General features: G+C 32.8%; 2 protein-coding genes across 10 annotated transcripts in view; one reads left to right on the top strand and one right to left on the bottom strand.

Moving 5' to 3' along the window:
• The window catches only part of LOC132729294 (mitogen-activated protein kinase kinase kinase kinase 3-like), a 79,539-nt gene extending 74,673 nt beyond the window's left edge, over positions 1 to 4,866 (bottom strand). Inside the window, exons 1-2 of the mRNA XM_060715019.1 lie at positions 4,651 to 4,866; positions 631 to 779 (exon numbers count right to left, since the gene is read on the bottom strand). Coding sequence (XP_060571002.1) covers positions 631 to 779; positions 4,651 to 4,743 — 242 coding nt within the window. The 5' untranslated portion in view covers positions 4,744 to 4,866. The remainder of the gene's footprint in view (positions 1 to 630; positions 780 to 4,650) is intronic.
• Positions 4,867 to 14,680: 9,814 nt separating this feature from the next.
• Positions 14,681 to 18,055, top strand: part of LOC132729332 (5'-AMP-activated protein kinase subunit beta-2-like) — a 36,297-nt gene continuing 32,922 nt past the window's right edge. For 3 of the 9 annotated variants that reach the window (XM_060715085.1, XM_060715090.1, XM_060715089.1), the window contains exon 1: positions 14,682 to 15,240. In XM_060715085.1, the coding sequence (XP_060571068.1) occupies positions 15,097 to 15,240 (144 nt within the window). In that variant the 5' untranslated portion in view covers positions 14,682 to 15,096. Of the gene's footprint in view, positions 15,241 to 15,484; positions 15,725 to 18,055 lie in introns of those variants that run through there. The other 6 variants (XM_060715083.1, XM_060715088.1, XM_060715086.1 and 3 more) reach the window with 5 other exon arrangements.

Consider the following 18,055-nt stretch of genomic DNA (forward strand, 5'->3'; position numbering starts at 1 on the left):
TTTGTGTGTAAAAAATTCTTAACCTACTTTTAATTTGGAATTTCTTCATTCTGAATTTCAAGGATCACAAAATTGAATTACTGTAAGTGTGCAGCCTAGTATTATCTATGCTGGTTCCATAATTATAGGCCTGTCATTACTGCAGCATGGGCTCCAAAATAGGGATTATTTCACCTGATACCTACTGAATTACATGTAGTGTAATTGATAAGCCTTGTCTTGAATTTGGAGCAGTACATTTTAATTCAATATTAATTTAATATAAAAATTCACCTTCAAACAGGATACAGCCTGTGAAGCGTAATTTCACTAAATAAGGTAAATTGAGTCAAAATATCAACAAACAGGCTTAATTATCAAAAATATATATCACTGATGAATAACAAGTTTACACCAGTCCTGTTTTACTTCAAACAAAAATTCATTTCTTGAGAATGACATCACCCCCCCCCCAACATTTTCATGAGATTTCCGGAAATGCACACTTTATAATGAATTAAATTGATTTTATAATATTATATGACACGTGTTACAAGGTACTTCCATCTTAAAAGGCTATATTATCAATAATGAAATACACAGTCAATAAAGTTTTTAAAATCATTTGTAATAATTTGGTCTAATTCTTACCGTAAATAGCTTCCAAAATAAGCTACAATGTTAGAATGTTTACAATCTTTCATCATGATTATCTCCTGTTGTATAATAGCAAAGTCATCTCCAGGCTCTAGTTTAATTATCTTTATGGCAGCAAGTTCGCCAGAGTTTCTCTCCCGTGCCTGAAAATAAAAATACATGCAATGTTTTGCATCTTATGCACATTCGGTTTTTTTTAATATGCTGTCTTTAATTACATGTAATATTACGTTGATTCAATGAAATGGACTAGTTCTTTCTTGAAATGTAACTAGAGCTATTCACTATAATTTGTGTGATTTCAAGAATGAAACAAGAGAAGCCAACAGTAATCTGTATGCATGCAGGCAGGTACCCTTCTACAATAAAGGACACAACTAATGATCATACATAGAGGATATTGAATGAGTGTAATTTATACTGAATTTACTGAACGAGTTGATTAAAATTATAATATGCGAACCTCTGGCGAGCATAATATTCTTTTATTTATCACACACCCAAAATAAAAACTGTTGAAGTGAAAAAGTAACATTTTCCATTGACACACTTGTAGTGTAACGCTAACATTTAGTGCGTCTTTCCACTATGTTTGTATCACACAAATGACGTCACATCAAAATATATGCACGGCCGTAAAACATCATTTTTACAGAGTGGAAAAATTGACACTTGTATGTGATAAAGTTGTTTAAGCCCTTAATATGATATAATGATAAATTTATGTTATCATAATGGATTTACCCTTTGCTATAGGCCATCTAATGTTAAAAGGATCTAAATATCAAAAATACAAAACTTTATTCATACATGGGTACAATAAGATGCAATATCATTTAAAGAAGCTGATTTTTAATTGCTTGCATTTCAGTATAACAATGTTGTAAATACACTGTACTGCTATATCTCACATGAAAGCTGGATTATTACAGTTAACTGTCATCAGTAGTTAAGTAATTTTTCAATGGCAAGCTAAGATTGATGAACTCTATTTTAGTAACTGACAATACAATCTTCCTAATGTTGATTCAACCTACAAAATTAATTCATCTTTAAAACTGATAAATTTAACTTTTTTCCGCCTTCACTAAGTCTTACACTTTATACAATATTTGAATACTCAATCTTAGGTCTCAGTGATTTATAAGATATTCAATGCATTTAAAAGCCAATTTATTTGATTTAATATTAAAACAACTGTAGAGGACTTGACATCATTGATTATCATGACATGACAATAATTAACAAACATGTTAAACTTTATCTTGATCTGATTTAAAAAAAAAATGTTTTATAAATCTAGTTGCTTCTTTCCTTTTATAATAATATGCATCAATTCATTACATTTGTTGTCTTAACCACTTTTAATTAAAATCCTCTTAATGCATAACCTACACTTTGATAAGTGATTCAGATTGGCTAGAATTACTGCAATTGTACAGAAACTTAGAGCTGTGGGTTCAAACCCTACCATGGTCAATTTTCTATTTTTTTCTTTCTATTTTTTCTTTGAACATTATGTATTCATTTCTCACTTATCTCAGATCCTATTTAAAATTAAACAGTGTTTCTATTTTATTTTATTGTTTGCATATATACTTAATGGCTAAATTTTAAAATTTTCCTTAATTTGAAAAAAAAGGGCAACCAGCGTTTAAAAATGGAAAGCATATGGAAACAATTTTTCTTCATATTTCAAACATTCTGAGTTGTGCATCATTACTCTTGTATGTTTTGTTAGCTGAATGTTATCATTTGTTTCTTAATGAAAACAATTTTTTATTTAGGCCATATATCGCAAATTACTTAAAGATTCCTCATTTCTGAAAAAGAGCCATACTAATGTAAATAAATAATTTTTTTTGGCACTTAATGTGCCCTTAAATTATATTTATGTGCTATACATGAACATTGGGTTTGACATAATAATTCTGTGCACAAAAAAATCAATCAAATGATAGCACAAGAAAATCAAATGATAAAGTTTATCACAAACAAAAATTGTATATACACACAGTTGAAATATTAAATCAACTGTTGCTAGGCTTACAAACTATGCCATTGATATGTGTATCCATGTTATTTCCTTTTTAAAGCTGGACGATGTTTACCATCCTTTGTTATTGTTACAAACAAAAAGAAATATTACGCTTCAAGAAAATATAACAGGCTCTAACTTTTTTTGTATTCAAAAAGCAAAGACATCAGAGTAAGAACCTTGCACAGTTACATTTTGTAGGTTCTCAAAGACAATATCATATCTTTAATAGAATTTAAAAAATAATTTTATATTTAACCTTGACAGTTAATGTCATTTGCAGATCAAGGTCAAATGAAAATTATTCAACATAATCATATGGCTGTAAGTGTTGTTTGTCCCAGTATGAATCAATATTTTTCTTACAATAACAAAGTTATGACAATTCAAGCAAAATTCAGTACTTACACCTCAACAATTTAAGGTCAAGGTCAAACTTAAATAATTTAACATGTCAGTTATGTCGTAAGTTATTTTTATACCTAGTAGAAATCAAATCTGTAATTAAATGACAAAGTTTAACAATCACAATTTAAGCAAAATTCAATTAAACATAACTTTAACCCAGGAAGTATGATTAATGTTTTCCTTCATCTATCATAATCAATTCTCATTATTATTACATAGTCTGAGACCAAAAGAAATACTGATAGATCTACACATCTGGTCAAACTTAAGACACCAGGTCAGCCATTGAGTTTTAAATTTTATTGGCCCACATGTCTGGTGTTTCCAGAAGACTGATTACCTTGTTTAAAATTTTAATTATTAAATTGTTAACAGCTGTGAGCAACTACCCACCCTGACTTTCATCGGTAACACACACACTTAGCAAATCAATAAAGATTTGCAGACTTATAAATATAAGTCATATAATCTCTTATTGGAAAATAGGCTGTGTATAACTATAAGTGATTGATATCCACAGTACCCGTAGATTTAATTATCTATGGATCAATTTTTAAAAAAGACATTTTGTCAGTATATTTTAATTGATTTGATAAGTGTGCGCGTTAGAGATAAAAGTTTATAAAAATCATGGTGCATAGTCTGTCAAAACTGTAGTCAGTCAAAATGGGTAGTCAATCAAAAATCAGTGATTTTTTTTCCCCCAATACATTTTGACTATCTGAAGGGGAAAATAAAGCGCAATAAATCAGAAATGGGGGAAATCTGAAATCAAATACCAACAACTGAGAATGGAATTTATCCACATATTTAATAGCGAGCTCAAAGAGCTGGTCCAAAGGGCCTGCTTGCAAAGCAAGCTATAAGGTAACACGAGTACCTGCAAGATAGTGATGGTTTTGAAAACTTTTGTCCAGAGTACTTAATTGACACATCACTACTTTTTGAATTACAAGATAACGATAAAAGCCAAGGCAATCTGATTGATAACAAAAGCGTAGACTGATGTCCTGCGCACTTATAAGGGAACCATAATAAAACAGGGAACCTGAATAAACCGAAGCAGTGTATAAAATACCAAGTGACAATTTTAAAACGGAAAATGTAAATTAGAAATTAAAAATTATTTTATACTATTTCACGGTAAGAGAAAATCAAGCTTGCTTTGGGGCTTTGCCTTTTTCATATTAAAATTTTCAATTTTGATGCAATTTAACATGCATGATAAATAGCAAAGGCTATCTGTAAGTACTGTTTTCTGTCAAAAAAACTTATCAACTGTATTTTTCAAAAAAACTTATCAACTAGCTGTTTCAAGTCAGCTGCTGTCAAGTCATGATTCTGTTTAAGAATGTGCACCTGTGCATTTCAGTGGAAAATATAGCATTTTAAGGGGGAAATATACTTATTTTGGGCAAGGGGAAACAGCCAGTATTATGCAGTAAAAGATAGGGAAAAAATCACTGGCCATCAAGTGCCTATGGTTATTTTTTTAAAAGATAATTAGAATAATGTTTTGGCAGAGACAGGAAGAACAAGAAATTTTTTCAATATTTCGGTGTGTTTACCTTGTACACATCTCCGTACGTTCCACTGCCTACACGCTGAATCAAATCAAAATCATCTTGTGGATTCCGACGTTGTATCTCGTCGGACATCATTTTCACCCCTTTCTATAGATCTGGGTCTTAAATAAAGGTAATTTTGATTCACATTTTACAACTGACCCTAAAATGTTATCGTCTATTTTCCACTTCCGTCATGCGTAATGACTCAGCAAAGGGAGAAAACTCTCTTGCAAAGGTCAAAAGGTGCGTGAGGTCATGGGAGTGGTCTGTTTAGAATAGTCGAAATAATTTTTTCCCCATTAATGCTTTTATTTAGTGAGTCTTTTAAAGATGTAAAGGAAACTAGAAATGTGACTATAGGACACAGGTGCCCCCACACTCCACTGTTTTGTCTATCTCCTGATTATAAGTTATTTTTTTGGCTATGTACAGAAAAGTGAAAATCTTTTACGAAGTCAATAACAAAACCTCTACAAATTCTGAATAAATCCACAAGCAAACCCCAAATTTCATAACTACACATGCTGACCAACATTCTCGTATACTTTCAGGACTACAGGTCAAATACTTTTTGAGCTGTGCATGTAATTTATACTAAGTCAAGGGCAATAACTCTAACCACGGATTTATATTACATTAATCCGTGCTCTTACAAAATTGGAAATAAAAAATCTACATGCACAACTTCAGTGATGTCAATCATCATTCCTGTAAAATTGGTTGATTCTAACTCAACAACTCAAGTTACACATAACACACATTTTGGAATAGTTTTTTACTATGCCAAGGGCAATTACTCTACAAATACTAAATGAATCCACAATCAAACCCCAGGCGCACAACTACATATGCTAAGCAACATTTCTGTAAAGTTTTTGATGACTCTAGGTCAAATACTTTTGAGATATACACTACACAAGTTAAAAATTGCAAATTTTTACCAATTCAAGGGCAATAACTCTTGAAATAATAAAATAGAGAAAATAAGAATCCCTAAAGAAAGCCCAACACGGCAAAATTGAAAATGTTGCAGGCTCGGTTTGATTGAGCCTGTTCATAAACGGTACTGTCAGTGTCAAGTGCAAACTACCGTCCACGCCCCCTAGCACCGGCTTAAGCAGAATTCAACATTTAAAATGAACTGGTACAATTTTGAATTATGAAACATCCGCAGATGTGTTCATAATAAACCCACAAGCGGAACCCCAGGTGCACAACTGCACATGCTGACCAACATTGCTGTAAAGTTTTATGACTCTATGTCATATACTTTTTTAGCTACATGCGACACAAATTGAAAATTGGAAATTTTTATTAAGTCAAGGGCAATAACTCTGACAAAGCAGACTGAATACACAAGCAAACACCAGATGCACAACTTCATATACTTGTCAACATTTCTGTAAAGTTTCATGACTATGCGTCAATTATATTTTTAGCTACACGAGCCACAAGATGAAAATTGTAAGTTTTTACTTAGTCAAGGGCAATAACTCTACAAATACTGCATAAATCCACAATTAAACACCCAAGTACACAACAACACATGCTGACCAACATCCTATTACATTTCATGACTCTAGGCCAAATACATTTTGTACGACATAAATTGAAAATTTTTTAGTAAGTCAATGGCCATTACTTTGGCAAAACAGAATAAATCCACAAGCAAACTTCAAGTGCACAACTTCACATCCTGAGCAACATATTCCTGTAAAGTTTCATGACCCTAGGTCAAATACTATTTGAGGTACGTGTGACACAAGTTGAAAATTGCCAATTTTAACTAAGTCAAGAGCAATAACAACAAGTACTGAATAAATCCACGGTGCACAACCACACATGCTGACCAATGTTCCTGTAAAGAGGTCAAATATATTTTGAGCTATGTGCGATACAAAAGAGAACGGACGGACGAACGGATGGATGGACGGACGGACGGACAAGGGTAAATCTAAATGCCCCCACTCCCTATAGTGTGGGCAAAAAAAAACATGAAATCTCCGCAAAACGTGATCACGGCTTTTAGATGAATAACAGCCGTAATGTGTTCAAAGACATATTAATAATACATGGCCTATTTGTCAATAAGAAATTTCAAATTTCTTAAATTCATAGTGGAATTAGCCTTTGATCATCAATTTCCCTTTGGAGCTTTCAATCTCCGTAGACCGAGAGTCCTAAATATTTCGACCCTTATCGTCAAATTGCAGTAAAACACTTGTAAAATGAATATCTAACCATTTCTACAAAATTAAACATCTTTACAAAAAATAGGTGAATGCTGGGATTTATTGATTTTGTCTTTTTCATAATATTACAAATGTAAAAATAAAATAACAAGGGGCTGGAAAACTAGGGTGAGACATGTTCAATGCAAGCCTGCACTGAACTGTACTAGGATAGGGAGTTGGGCAACTGCAGGGGCAATGTGGTTCCAGTGGTATACTGTCTTAGGAAAGAAAGTGAATTTATAATAGTCGGAAGTTGCTGTGAATAACTTACAACATAGGGGATGGCCATGGCGTGATGTGTTACATAATTATTTTTCTATGGGGATAGCATCCAGACCATGGTGAATCTTATAAAAGGGATAACCACAGTTTACGAAGCTCAAGGGAGTGAAGCATGTTCGTGACGGTGTGATCTGACCACAATCTAGCTTGATTCATCGGGCTGCTTTTCTTGGGACATTTTGAATTTGTATTTTGGTGTAGGGAGAGCATACTTCGGATGTCAAATGAATACATTCGTTACTAATTTACCTCTATTTTTGTTAACATAGAACATCACGTGGGAGAACCTTTTTTTACAATCTGCTATTGACTCCGAGGTGATTGTTAATAATCGGCGAGATGTTTCGAATGGGAGTCTGAATGTAAGAGAAACTTCCGATTGTTTTCGCGCCAAAATAAAAAAAAATACTTTATAGGAACAGTCACGTATGAAGTGGTCGCTATGAGAAGGATGTTGGGGTCCAAAATCTTTAGAATTTATATATGAAAATGTGGTTTCAGACGCGTCTCACGCTGGCTGCATAGCTTTCGCCCATCACAGCGGCGGTGAATAGTCGGTCACAACGGGTAGTAGATAAAAAAAAATTGCCATCAAGTCACTTGCGTTACTTTGCCTAATATTGGTTAAAACACGTACACATGTATTTAAAACGGCCTCTAACTACAACGGCATTGCATCTTATGTATGGTGCTTTCACAAAACAACCATATATTGCTATTGCCTTTTCATAAAAGAATTGAATAAAATGATAACAAAATAATATAGAGAAATACAGAATCCCTAAAGAAAGCCCAACACAACAAAATTGAGAATGTTGCAGGCTCGGTTTGATCGAGCCTGTTCATGGACGGTACTGGAAAGTGCAAGTTACCGTCCACGCCCCCTAGCACCGGCTTTAGCAGAATTCAACATAAACACGAAAATGGTGAAATTTTGAATTTAGAAACATCCGCAGATGTGTTTATACGGCGGTTATCATAGAACCTTCAATGTGACACAGTAGTGCCATTCCATGAAAAGCGGCGTATGGTCCCCCAGTAAAAGAAAGCCTGTGCCCTAAACGAGAAAACAAAGGGCGGCACTAAACAAAATGGAATTTTGAAAGGTGCTCTGAGGTTATGAAGCCTGCATATCACAGATCAGACGTCAAATGACAAATTTAAAAAGCAGGCATCCTAAGGGTGATTATACAGTATTCAAGTAGGAATACTGGAACCACCCAAGTTGAAAATCGCCAAAAAGAAGGGACTTAAAGAACCACATGGCATGTATACACAACAATAATGTCGTGCTGAACGATCTTCAAGGATCGGAAATATAACATCATTGATTAAATGTACGGGGAGACTTTTTACAGCCGCCACACGTCACAAATAACACGGATGTGACAATACGCAGACACAGTGGATTGAATTGCAACGCAGTGCGGTGGGCCCGATAGCAACGACGTTTATTTTGATTGACATGACGCACTTTTCAATTGAGTAAAACCTTTTTATTACCTTGACATCAGAGACACGTGTTTATTTGGTGTTTAAAACAATATGATTTTAAGTAAAAATTATATAAAGAAAAAACAATGCATGAAGCCCAGCAATGACATACTCATAAAATAATTGAAAAGTTAAAGTCGCTAAAACAAATAACAAAAAAATAATAAAGCCCCGATATAAAGCCCCAACGTATTGACAATTTTATAAATTAAGTATAAAGTATCATCATGATTTCAAGTAAATTGTTTAAAGTTATTTTTGACATTGGGTTAATTCCAGAGTCATGGACTATTGGTATAGTTAAATCAACTTATAAAAATGAAGGAGATCCTTGTCTACCTGAAAATTACAGGACTTTTCACATGTATTTTGAATTACAGATGAAATGTATATGCAGAAAAGCCAAAACTCATCAAAACATCTCAGGCAGGTTTCAGAAAACCTTACTCAGATAGTGATAATTCATTTATACTAAAACGTTTAATAGATATAGTGCAGTCTAATAGTAAGAAACTAGAGAAACACAGTATCCCTAAGAAAGTCCAACACGTCAAAATTGAAAATGCTGCAGGCTCGGTTTGATTGAGCCTGTTCATGAACGATACTGGAATGTGCAAGTTACCGTCCAAGTCCCGTAGCACATAGAATTTTTGTTGTTGTTAAACAAGCGTTAACCTCTGTTTGGGGTATAAATTAAGGAAAGAAAAGAAATGAATACTTTAAACAAAGTTTACAACAATATAAAATGAACACCATAAACAAAGTTAAGTCCCAAAGAAATTATTATAAAATAATGATTATGTTGTTTACTTGATGTAAACCGATGATGGAAATAAAAAGTTTGAAAGTTCTTACCTTGACTTTAGAAAAACGTGCTTATTTGGTGTATAAAACAATAAATCTATTTCTTTCGAAAATTCCTGTGGCCGGTAATACCATAGTCCACGTTCAACAATGATTTTATCATACAAACATACAAAAAAGACACTTGTAAAAATTAAAGAACATGCTTACTGAATATGTTTTAAATGTCACTTTTTTATATTATCATACTTAGAAGTGATATATTTAATCACCAATTTATATATATTTTATCTTAACTTTTGCGTAATATAGTTTTAATAGATCAATTAGTCTTAAACCGTGCGTGTCATTATAAATTGATTTTGTATAAATAATATAGTGTACTTTTTTTAAAATAAAGTCTTGTAAAATCTGTTATCTTTATTATTGATCCCACAGTTTCTTTGACACTGATAATTATGTCAATAGTTGATTTATGTGATTTTAGTTACATTCTTATTTCTATTTTATATAATCAATTGTGTGTTGCATTCTGTAAAAGAAATAAATAACCATTACATATAAATCTGTGTTAATTGAATTTATGCTTTCATATATATGATGAAAGTGTCTGAAAATTGTGTATGTATAGATTTGATATATATTTAAACACCACATAAATACGTTTCTCTGATGTCAAAGTAAAATAAGGGTTATTTCATACTCAATTGAAAAGTGCTTATGTCAAGTTAAACCCTCGAAATAGACATCAATGATATTGGTCTCACCGCACTGCGTTGGCCGTCTGAGTGGTAATCATCCTTTGTCAATTATTTTATAAACAAACAAAAACAATTGCCATAATATGGTTATGTAAAAGTTTCATACATAAGATGCAAGAGTACATATGCGGGCTCCTGTCTCACTAGACATTTCTAGTAAACCATTAAAACATAATAAAGTTAAATTAAGTCAAACATTAAAACATAAAGTAAAATTCAGTTATAGATTTACCGACTTTTTTCCCTACCGCTTCTGGGATGAATACTCCACGGCCGCTGCGATGGACTCACCGATGACCAGTGTGACTATGGGCAGATCCGGCGCGCGCTCCCGTAAATCATGCAAGTAATAAAAAAAAGAAGAAAATCAGTAGCGAAAGTCACAAGGCATGCATAGTATTACGTAAATTATAACCATAATGATTATACGTTCTGAATTACACGCTCGTTAGTTAGTGCATGACCAAGGGAGACTAATTTAAGCGAGAGTCGCCGTGTTTAAAGACTGAATTGTATTAATAGATAAAATTTCATTTTAATCAAATTTCAATTTACTAAAACTTGATTCATCTTTAAATGCTCAGGGGGCGTGTACGGTAGCGTACAAAATACCACTACCGTCGGACTCAATTAAGCCGATCCTGCAACATTTAATTTTGTCGTTTTGGGCCTATTTTTTATGAGATAGATGTTCAACTGTTCAACAAATATAGTATACACAAGATCTTTCACAGGACCCTTAGTATTTAATTTTTGCAATGATCTTACTTAGCGAGCTGATTTAATCAGATTGAGCATTTCTCACTACAAGTTGAATTTCATAATAGAACAGTATTTGAAGATCCGAGAAAGGAGAAGATATCACCCAACCCCAATTCTCTCTCTCTCTCTCTCTCTTTGCTTAAGCTTAGATATTACTGTCCTTATTAATACAGACTGCTTTTTTCTGCTGTCAAACCGTTACAAGTCTATAATTGGGTGATTATGAGATGTTTTGTTTCTGTATGATTTACTCGCTATGTTCAGTGATTTTCTAGCTTCGATATGAACGATATACATGTACATACAGTTCGATCTTTGCCCGTGGTTCTGTGTTGCTGGGTTTTGCTTAAGAAAGCAAACAATAAATGTCACCCTTGTAGATATTTGTTTTCATGTTATAACCGCATGCGCGGATTCACATCGGGAGGGTCATGTCCCATGGGATTTGGCTAGTATATGGAGGAACCCCTTTGAGATTTGGATATCAGCATAGGTTTTGTTAACGAAAATCACACATAAACAAGTTACAAATACCAGCATTTTTACTCTTGAATCCACTGAAAACATTGTTTTCTCTTTTAAGGCACACGCTTTCTATTACTTGGGGATCATACGCCGCTTGAAGGTTCCATGATGACCGCCGTTTGAAAACATCTGCGGATGTTTCTAAATTCAAAATTTTACCATTTCATGGACGGTAGTTTGCACTTGACAGTACCGTCCATGAACAGTCTCGATCAAACCGAGCCTGCAACATTTTCAATTTTGCCGTTTTGGTTCTTTAGGGATTCTTATTTTCTCTATTTAATTGCCACATCAGCGTTGTTGCGGTAGTTTTTAGTTTTAGCGTATTTCAGTTAAAAAGCAGGCAACATATCCTAAGGGTGATTCAACAATATACAAATGGGAATATTGGAACCACCCAACTAGAAAATGCCAAATAGTTAAAACTAAAAATACTAAAGAACAAAGTCCCCAACAAAACACAACAGTATACCACCGACGTTCTTTAGGGTTTCTGTTTTTCTCTGTTTGATTGAACACCGAACCGCTGACACAGAACGGTGTACATTTAAAATATTTAGCGTGGTAACTCACTGAGATATGGCACTTTCAAATTGTTCCAAATGGTTTATAGTTGCAAAAGTCCACAAAATCCTCTTTCTTTTAAAGAATTTAGTTTCAACTTAGTCAGTGTTTTCCCGCTCAAGCGTTTTATCTTTTGTCGAGTGACCACACAAATATCCATCAAATACTCGTACAACCACGATGATTGGGCCCAAATACCGCCTTTAGATATTATTGATATACATACAGTCTCATCTTTTTCTTATGAGTATAAGAATACGCACGATCACCATAGAGATTTTCCATCATTTTGGTATGTTCACCTATGGTAAGATCGAATAGCTCCCTTATTGTCTTCAGCGTGCTTTACTGGACTCTACTGGTTTCGAGGTACAGGCCGCCCTTTTTTGTTGATCTTAGTTTTCATATTCTTAGTTACAATTTTGAATGATTCCATAACGCCAACACTGGTTTTTCATGACTTATCTTTTGTTTCTTAAAATGGCTTAGGCCATCTTATTGTTCTCCTGAGGATTGAGCGTTTAGATTACTCCTGTACCAGTTCTAAACTTGATGATAGATATAGCATATGTTGCTAGTAAGTTTATAACATGTGAAATTATACCTAAAACGTGACAAGGAAAGGCGGCGCTAAACGAACGCAACACCCACACGACCCAGCAACAAGGACCAGCGGACAGGAGGACCCCAAACAAAAACAGGACAGGGCACAAGGCAGAACACGGACAGGACTAATACTTATCGGTAAGTACCTTGTATAAGATTGTATAATTCACTGTCAGAAATATTTATAACAGTCATTGTATTTGTGATATTCCTAATACAAACTTAATGGATATTACTCTTCTGCGCATCGGTCGAATGTTCCACTATCGCTCAGCGTGAGTGCATTCAGTAAGCTGCGAAGGGAGCGTAAATGGATATATAAACTCCAGAGCTCACCAATCGCAACTTTTACGCACATCTTCGGACATTTTGTACCATTGATTTAGAGCATGTATGTTAGATGCTTATCACCTTAAATAGCATTAGATGTGAAATCATTTGCCATAAAGGTACCAAAAATGTAATCAAAGTGGTATTTTGACCTACATACAAAATATATATACATCTTGTACCTGTATACCTAATCATTATAAAAAGGACGTAAACAATTGCTATAGACCTTTTTACAATACGATTTTGCCATAGCATAGAAGTTGCATTTCGTGCATGCGCTTTCTGCGTAGGGCAAAAGCGCAATAACGATAGACTACATTTAGCGTACTTGAAGGCTATAAAAGACGTGATTATAAGTTATGTCACCCAGAAAACATAATTTTTGTGATGAATTAAAGCGGTAAGTACTTCAAACGTGAATTGATATTTATAACAGATATACAAAGTTAGCGGGACTAATAATTCAATGACCAAAAGTCCTGTTCAAGGTATCATACAATGACTTTTTCATCAGTAATTTAAATTGAAACAGCAGGGTGTTAAAGATACAATTTTATTACCCATGTATTACATAATATTACACAATCGGTATTCCTTTGAAAGTGGATTGGCAAGGCGGTAAGTGTCAAACGGATTGACACGTGATCGAGTGACCGCTTAATTGTTATTTTCCAGCTATAGTTTTCAGTATCATTCAACCGGGACGTTTTAGTACCATGACATAGTTAATCACATAAAATTATGAAATTATCGTAATTTAAGTTACTTTTTAAGTTTATACCATCAATGTTTATTAATTTTGTGAAGTGACAATTAAATAGTGTACGTGACGTGCATTTTAATGTTTTACGAGAAACCGGATAAAATGTGTGTTATTTCATAACCCATCTTAACCTATCAAGGGTTTGAAACATTATTTAAATATATCTTTGTGTCTTACGACTTTTTTTACAACAATTATCTCATTGTCATGTCCGTGATCGTAAGGGGGAATTCTTAAACAATCGTCTTTTCCGTGCCTTTTTGTGGCAATTTTGGCCACAAAGCTATAAATGTATCTTTCATGTTTGTGTAAAAAGCTATTTTATATGATTTCCTAATTTTTACCATAAACTAACTCGGGATTACCTATGAACTTCTAGATCTACTACATTTCTATGTAGGGCAACGCTTTTTTGCCCTACACAGATTGCGCATGCGCGAGAAAATACTACTTCAGGTCAGTTTTTCATAGCAACGGACCGCGACGTAAAAAGGTCTATAGGCCATCGCCAATGAATAACTTTTTAGAAACAGTATATAAAAGTGCACACTAAAAAAGATTTAGCTTCAAGTTTTAAGAATTAACAAGAATTGCATTTGAGGTCTTTCATCTAACACAAAAGCGCGCCAAACGTGACAGTGTGATCGTCAGTCATAGCTTTATTATCATTATCAATTGCATCATGTTTACATTTCTGAAACGTGTTGTTTTTCATGGATTTCTAGGTTTGGTTTAGTTTCCGTACATATAAAGATGCAACTCTAGTTACCGTTAAATATATTAAAATATGGAATTTTGAAGCATAAATAAATAAAGAAAGCTAGCTATTATCAGTAAGGCGATGTATTTAATCTATTTACTTACCCCTGGTCGAACCTCACTTTAACTGAAGTCGGATCTTTTGATCGGTAATAAATGTGTATTGCACCGAGAGCATGACATTAATCGGCCATATTTGTTTATTCCCCTGACGTACGAGGGAGCAAACTAGTGTTTACAAATCGTAATTTACAGAATTTGTCTTCATTTTTGAGTAATTCATTCATTTTATAGTGTGGTGACAATGTTATTCTGCGATTTGACATGATGAAATTAGTAGATGTTTGGAACGCTACCTTGATTTAGGAATAAAGGACATGTGAAAATCTTGTTTTGCGAACATTTCCTGCGGTTTCCCAGATTTCATTCCCCTCAGCTTCGCTATCATTTAGGAAAGTTTGTTTTGTTGTCATTATCATTGGACAGTTTAATCCTCACGACGGATTTCTTTAAAAGATTCGCGTTTTCCCCTCCGCGCTGCCAGCCAATCATTATAGAGATGGGGAATACGTCTCAGAAAGCCAGACACACTTCAGGAGACGATTCAGGTCCATCTTTGACAGCCGGAAGGTTCATTGATGCATCTCAGTATGATGGTGATTATGGATATGGCTATGGACAAGTGCAACCAGGATACCAAAGGGTAAACAAGTCGCAAAATCTATCAGCTGTGAATTTGGTTATTTTTTCATGATGACCTAATTATTTATTTTTCATTTTGTCAACATGACATTCAGCACAAACATTTCTAAAACATTAATGTTGAGTTATGTTTGATAACATTCTGAATAATGACAACCCCTTATATTAATTTTGCACTTTGTTATAGCTGGGCCTCTTGTTTATGTCTTATTCTTTCAACATTTGTAAGACGGTATTCTATTGGTTGATTGACTTGAATAATTATAATTTTCAGTAAAGGTCAAGGACTAAGATGTTTATGTTCTGAAAGTCACAAAATATGTGTGTATGTTTTCCTGTAAATCTCACCATGAATCAGTCTTGTGTATTCAAAATTTGTTTTAAATTGTTGCCATATTATGGCAGAAAAAGATGAACCTAAGGATAGCTTAAATGCATTTCTGAAAGTAATTGAATCAAGAAGGCTTTCAGATAGAAGTTTTACGGTAAGATCTGCATTTAGATGTGTTCAGGAAATGACTTTGTACTTCCATTACCTGTGATTGATTATTATTTTGTATATGCTAGCATGCACTCTATCATTTATTACATTTAATTGTTTTGATTTTAATTAATGGCTGTTAATGATATTAATATGTGAATTATTTATTCACTGTGGAAATTATTACTAGATGACCTTGGGTTTGAATTATAATTTAAAAGGAAATTTTGTTTTAAACAGGCATTGTATCAAGTAGTGACAGTGTTTATTACATATAAATGAATGAAATATTTTCTATTGAAGCGATATTTTTGTATATTCATACAGCTTCTTTCATTGAATTGCTTATAATTATGATATTATTATTTAAATGTTTTAAACACCTAGCAAAGAATATACAGTATGCATATTTTGTCATTTTAAAGAAATTTACTTTAACATATAAATACTTCCTTTCAGTTTCTTATTATGTACAATCATGCATGGTTGATATAAAAATTAAAATCAGATATTTGTTATTCTCTTCACAAATATATTTCAAAAGCTAAGTCAATAAGTATGGATGTAAGTCACTAAGTGTTGATGTATACTTTTCATTGTTGACAAGTGTTAAATTTTTGAAATAGATTATCAAATTTCTAAATAGTTGTTGCTAAATATAAAGTGTGATATTTCTGTTTATTTATTGTTTCTTCTTACATGAATGCAATTTTAATAATTACTGTACATTACATGTCTTGTTAAGTTAATATTAAATGATCATGTATTTTAAATGTACAACACATTTTACAAGTTTCTGATTTCTGTCTTGGTTTCACACTGCCTGAAATGAAGAAAGCACATTTTATGTAGGTGTTTACTAGTATTCAACCATTAATGTTTTAGGTATTCATAATGCAAAATACTGTAACTGGGAAAAATAAATTCAAGGAAATATTTATAATTTATTAATTTGGTAAAACAGTTGGAATTGAATAGCAGACTTTTCCTGGCTACCTTTTACTATTAATTTATTTCAATAGTTATATATATGAAAAAAAATTGGCAATTAATGAAACTATATTATACATTGAGAAATTAATTAAACTATTTCAGTTCTATTCAAAAGTTGGTTTTACTGCTTTTAATAATTCAACCAACAGAAGTTCCTCAAATTTAATTTATACATCTTAGACTGTAGGTCACAAAATAATCACAGTAACCAACTTTTGTTAGGTGTAGGTCACAGAATCTTGGGCACCGATCCAATTGTTACAGCGTAATGATTATTCTGCAGTTAGGTTGTCAGTGCCATGGTGCAGTATTGGAAACTGTCATATTTATTTTGTTAACACTTGGTGCATGTATATATGAATATTCATCTTTAACAGAAACAGAAAGACTAATTGACAATTTTGAATTATATTGAATATTTAAAAAGAGATTTTATTTTTGTTTAAGTAGTTTAAATGTTGAGACAGTATTAGTATTACATTTTATTTTATCAGTCTTTCACCTTATTAAATCTTCTAAAAAAGTCTTTAAGATTATTGTTCAATGGAGTTAGAATTTTATTTCCCGATAATTAAATATTTTAAATTTTGAGTATTTGCCTGTGATTAATTTATTGTTATTTATTTTATTGTTATTTATTTATAACAATATATTTCCTCTTGATATTTCCCATGATTATGAAAATGATTTTGTTATTCATTGGGGATGCAAAGTCTGTTTAACTTCATAATTGTTGCTTCATCAATTGAAATTTAAAATATTTCTCATGATGTTAAAGAATTGAAATATGTAATTTTCAACTTTTATTTTATCTTAGTATTGATTTAATCATCTGCACTGTGAAATATTAAATTTCACAGCATCTTTACAGCAGTATTGTGTGATTATTAAAAAAGGAAATTTAGTGAAATTAATGGAACATAAACATGATAGCAAACATTTTGCTGAGGCAGTTTTTTTATACAGAACAGAACAGCTAATTCTTATGGGTGTACATTATTTCTATGGACTACTTTGAAAATATGTGAAGATGAAATTTTGCAGAGATTCATAATGTACCATTTCACTGTTATTGTACAGGATTTAGGACTATTAGAACTCAAGGTCTGAGGATCATTCAGAAGCCAGGGCATATTTTTTTTGGTCACAAACTTAAACCTTGACGATGTCACGAAAAACCTTCCACCTAGTGCCTCAAGTAGCTAATATCAAACTTGGTGATAAAATTAACATGGTGTCATTCAAAGCATTATAGCTCTACACTTAAATGCACCTTTATAAGCTTCACTTTTAGGGCACAGGGACCTCCAAATATCAAATATTAACTGTAATTGTGAAAAAG

Source organism: Ruditapes philippinarum, unplaced genomic scaffold (genome assembly GCF_026571515.1).
Source record: "Ruditapes philippinarum isolate M1 unplaced genomic scaffold, ASM2657151v2 ctg17_1_1_1_1, whole genome shotgun sequence".
NCBI classification, from domain to species: domain Eukaryota; kingdom Metazoa; phylum Mollusca; class Bivalvia; order Venerida; family Veneridae; genus Ruditapes; species Ruditapes philippinarum.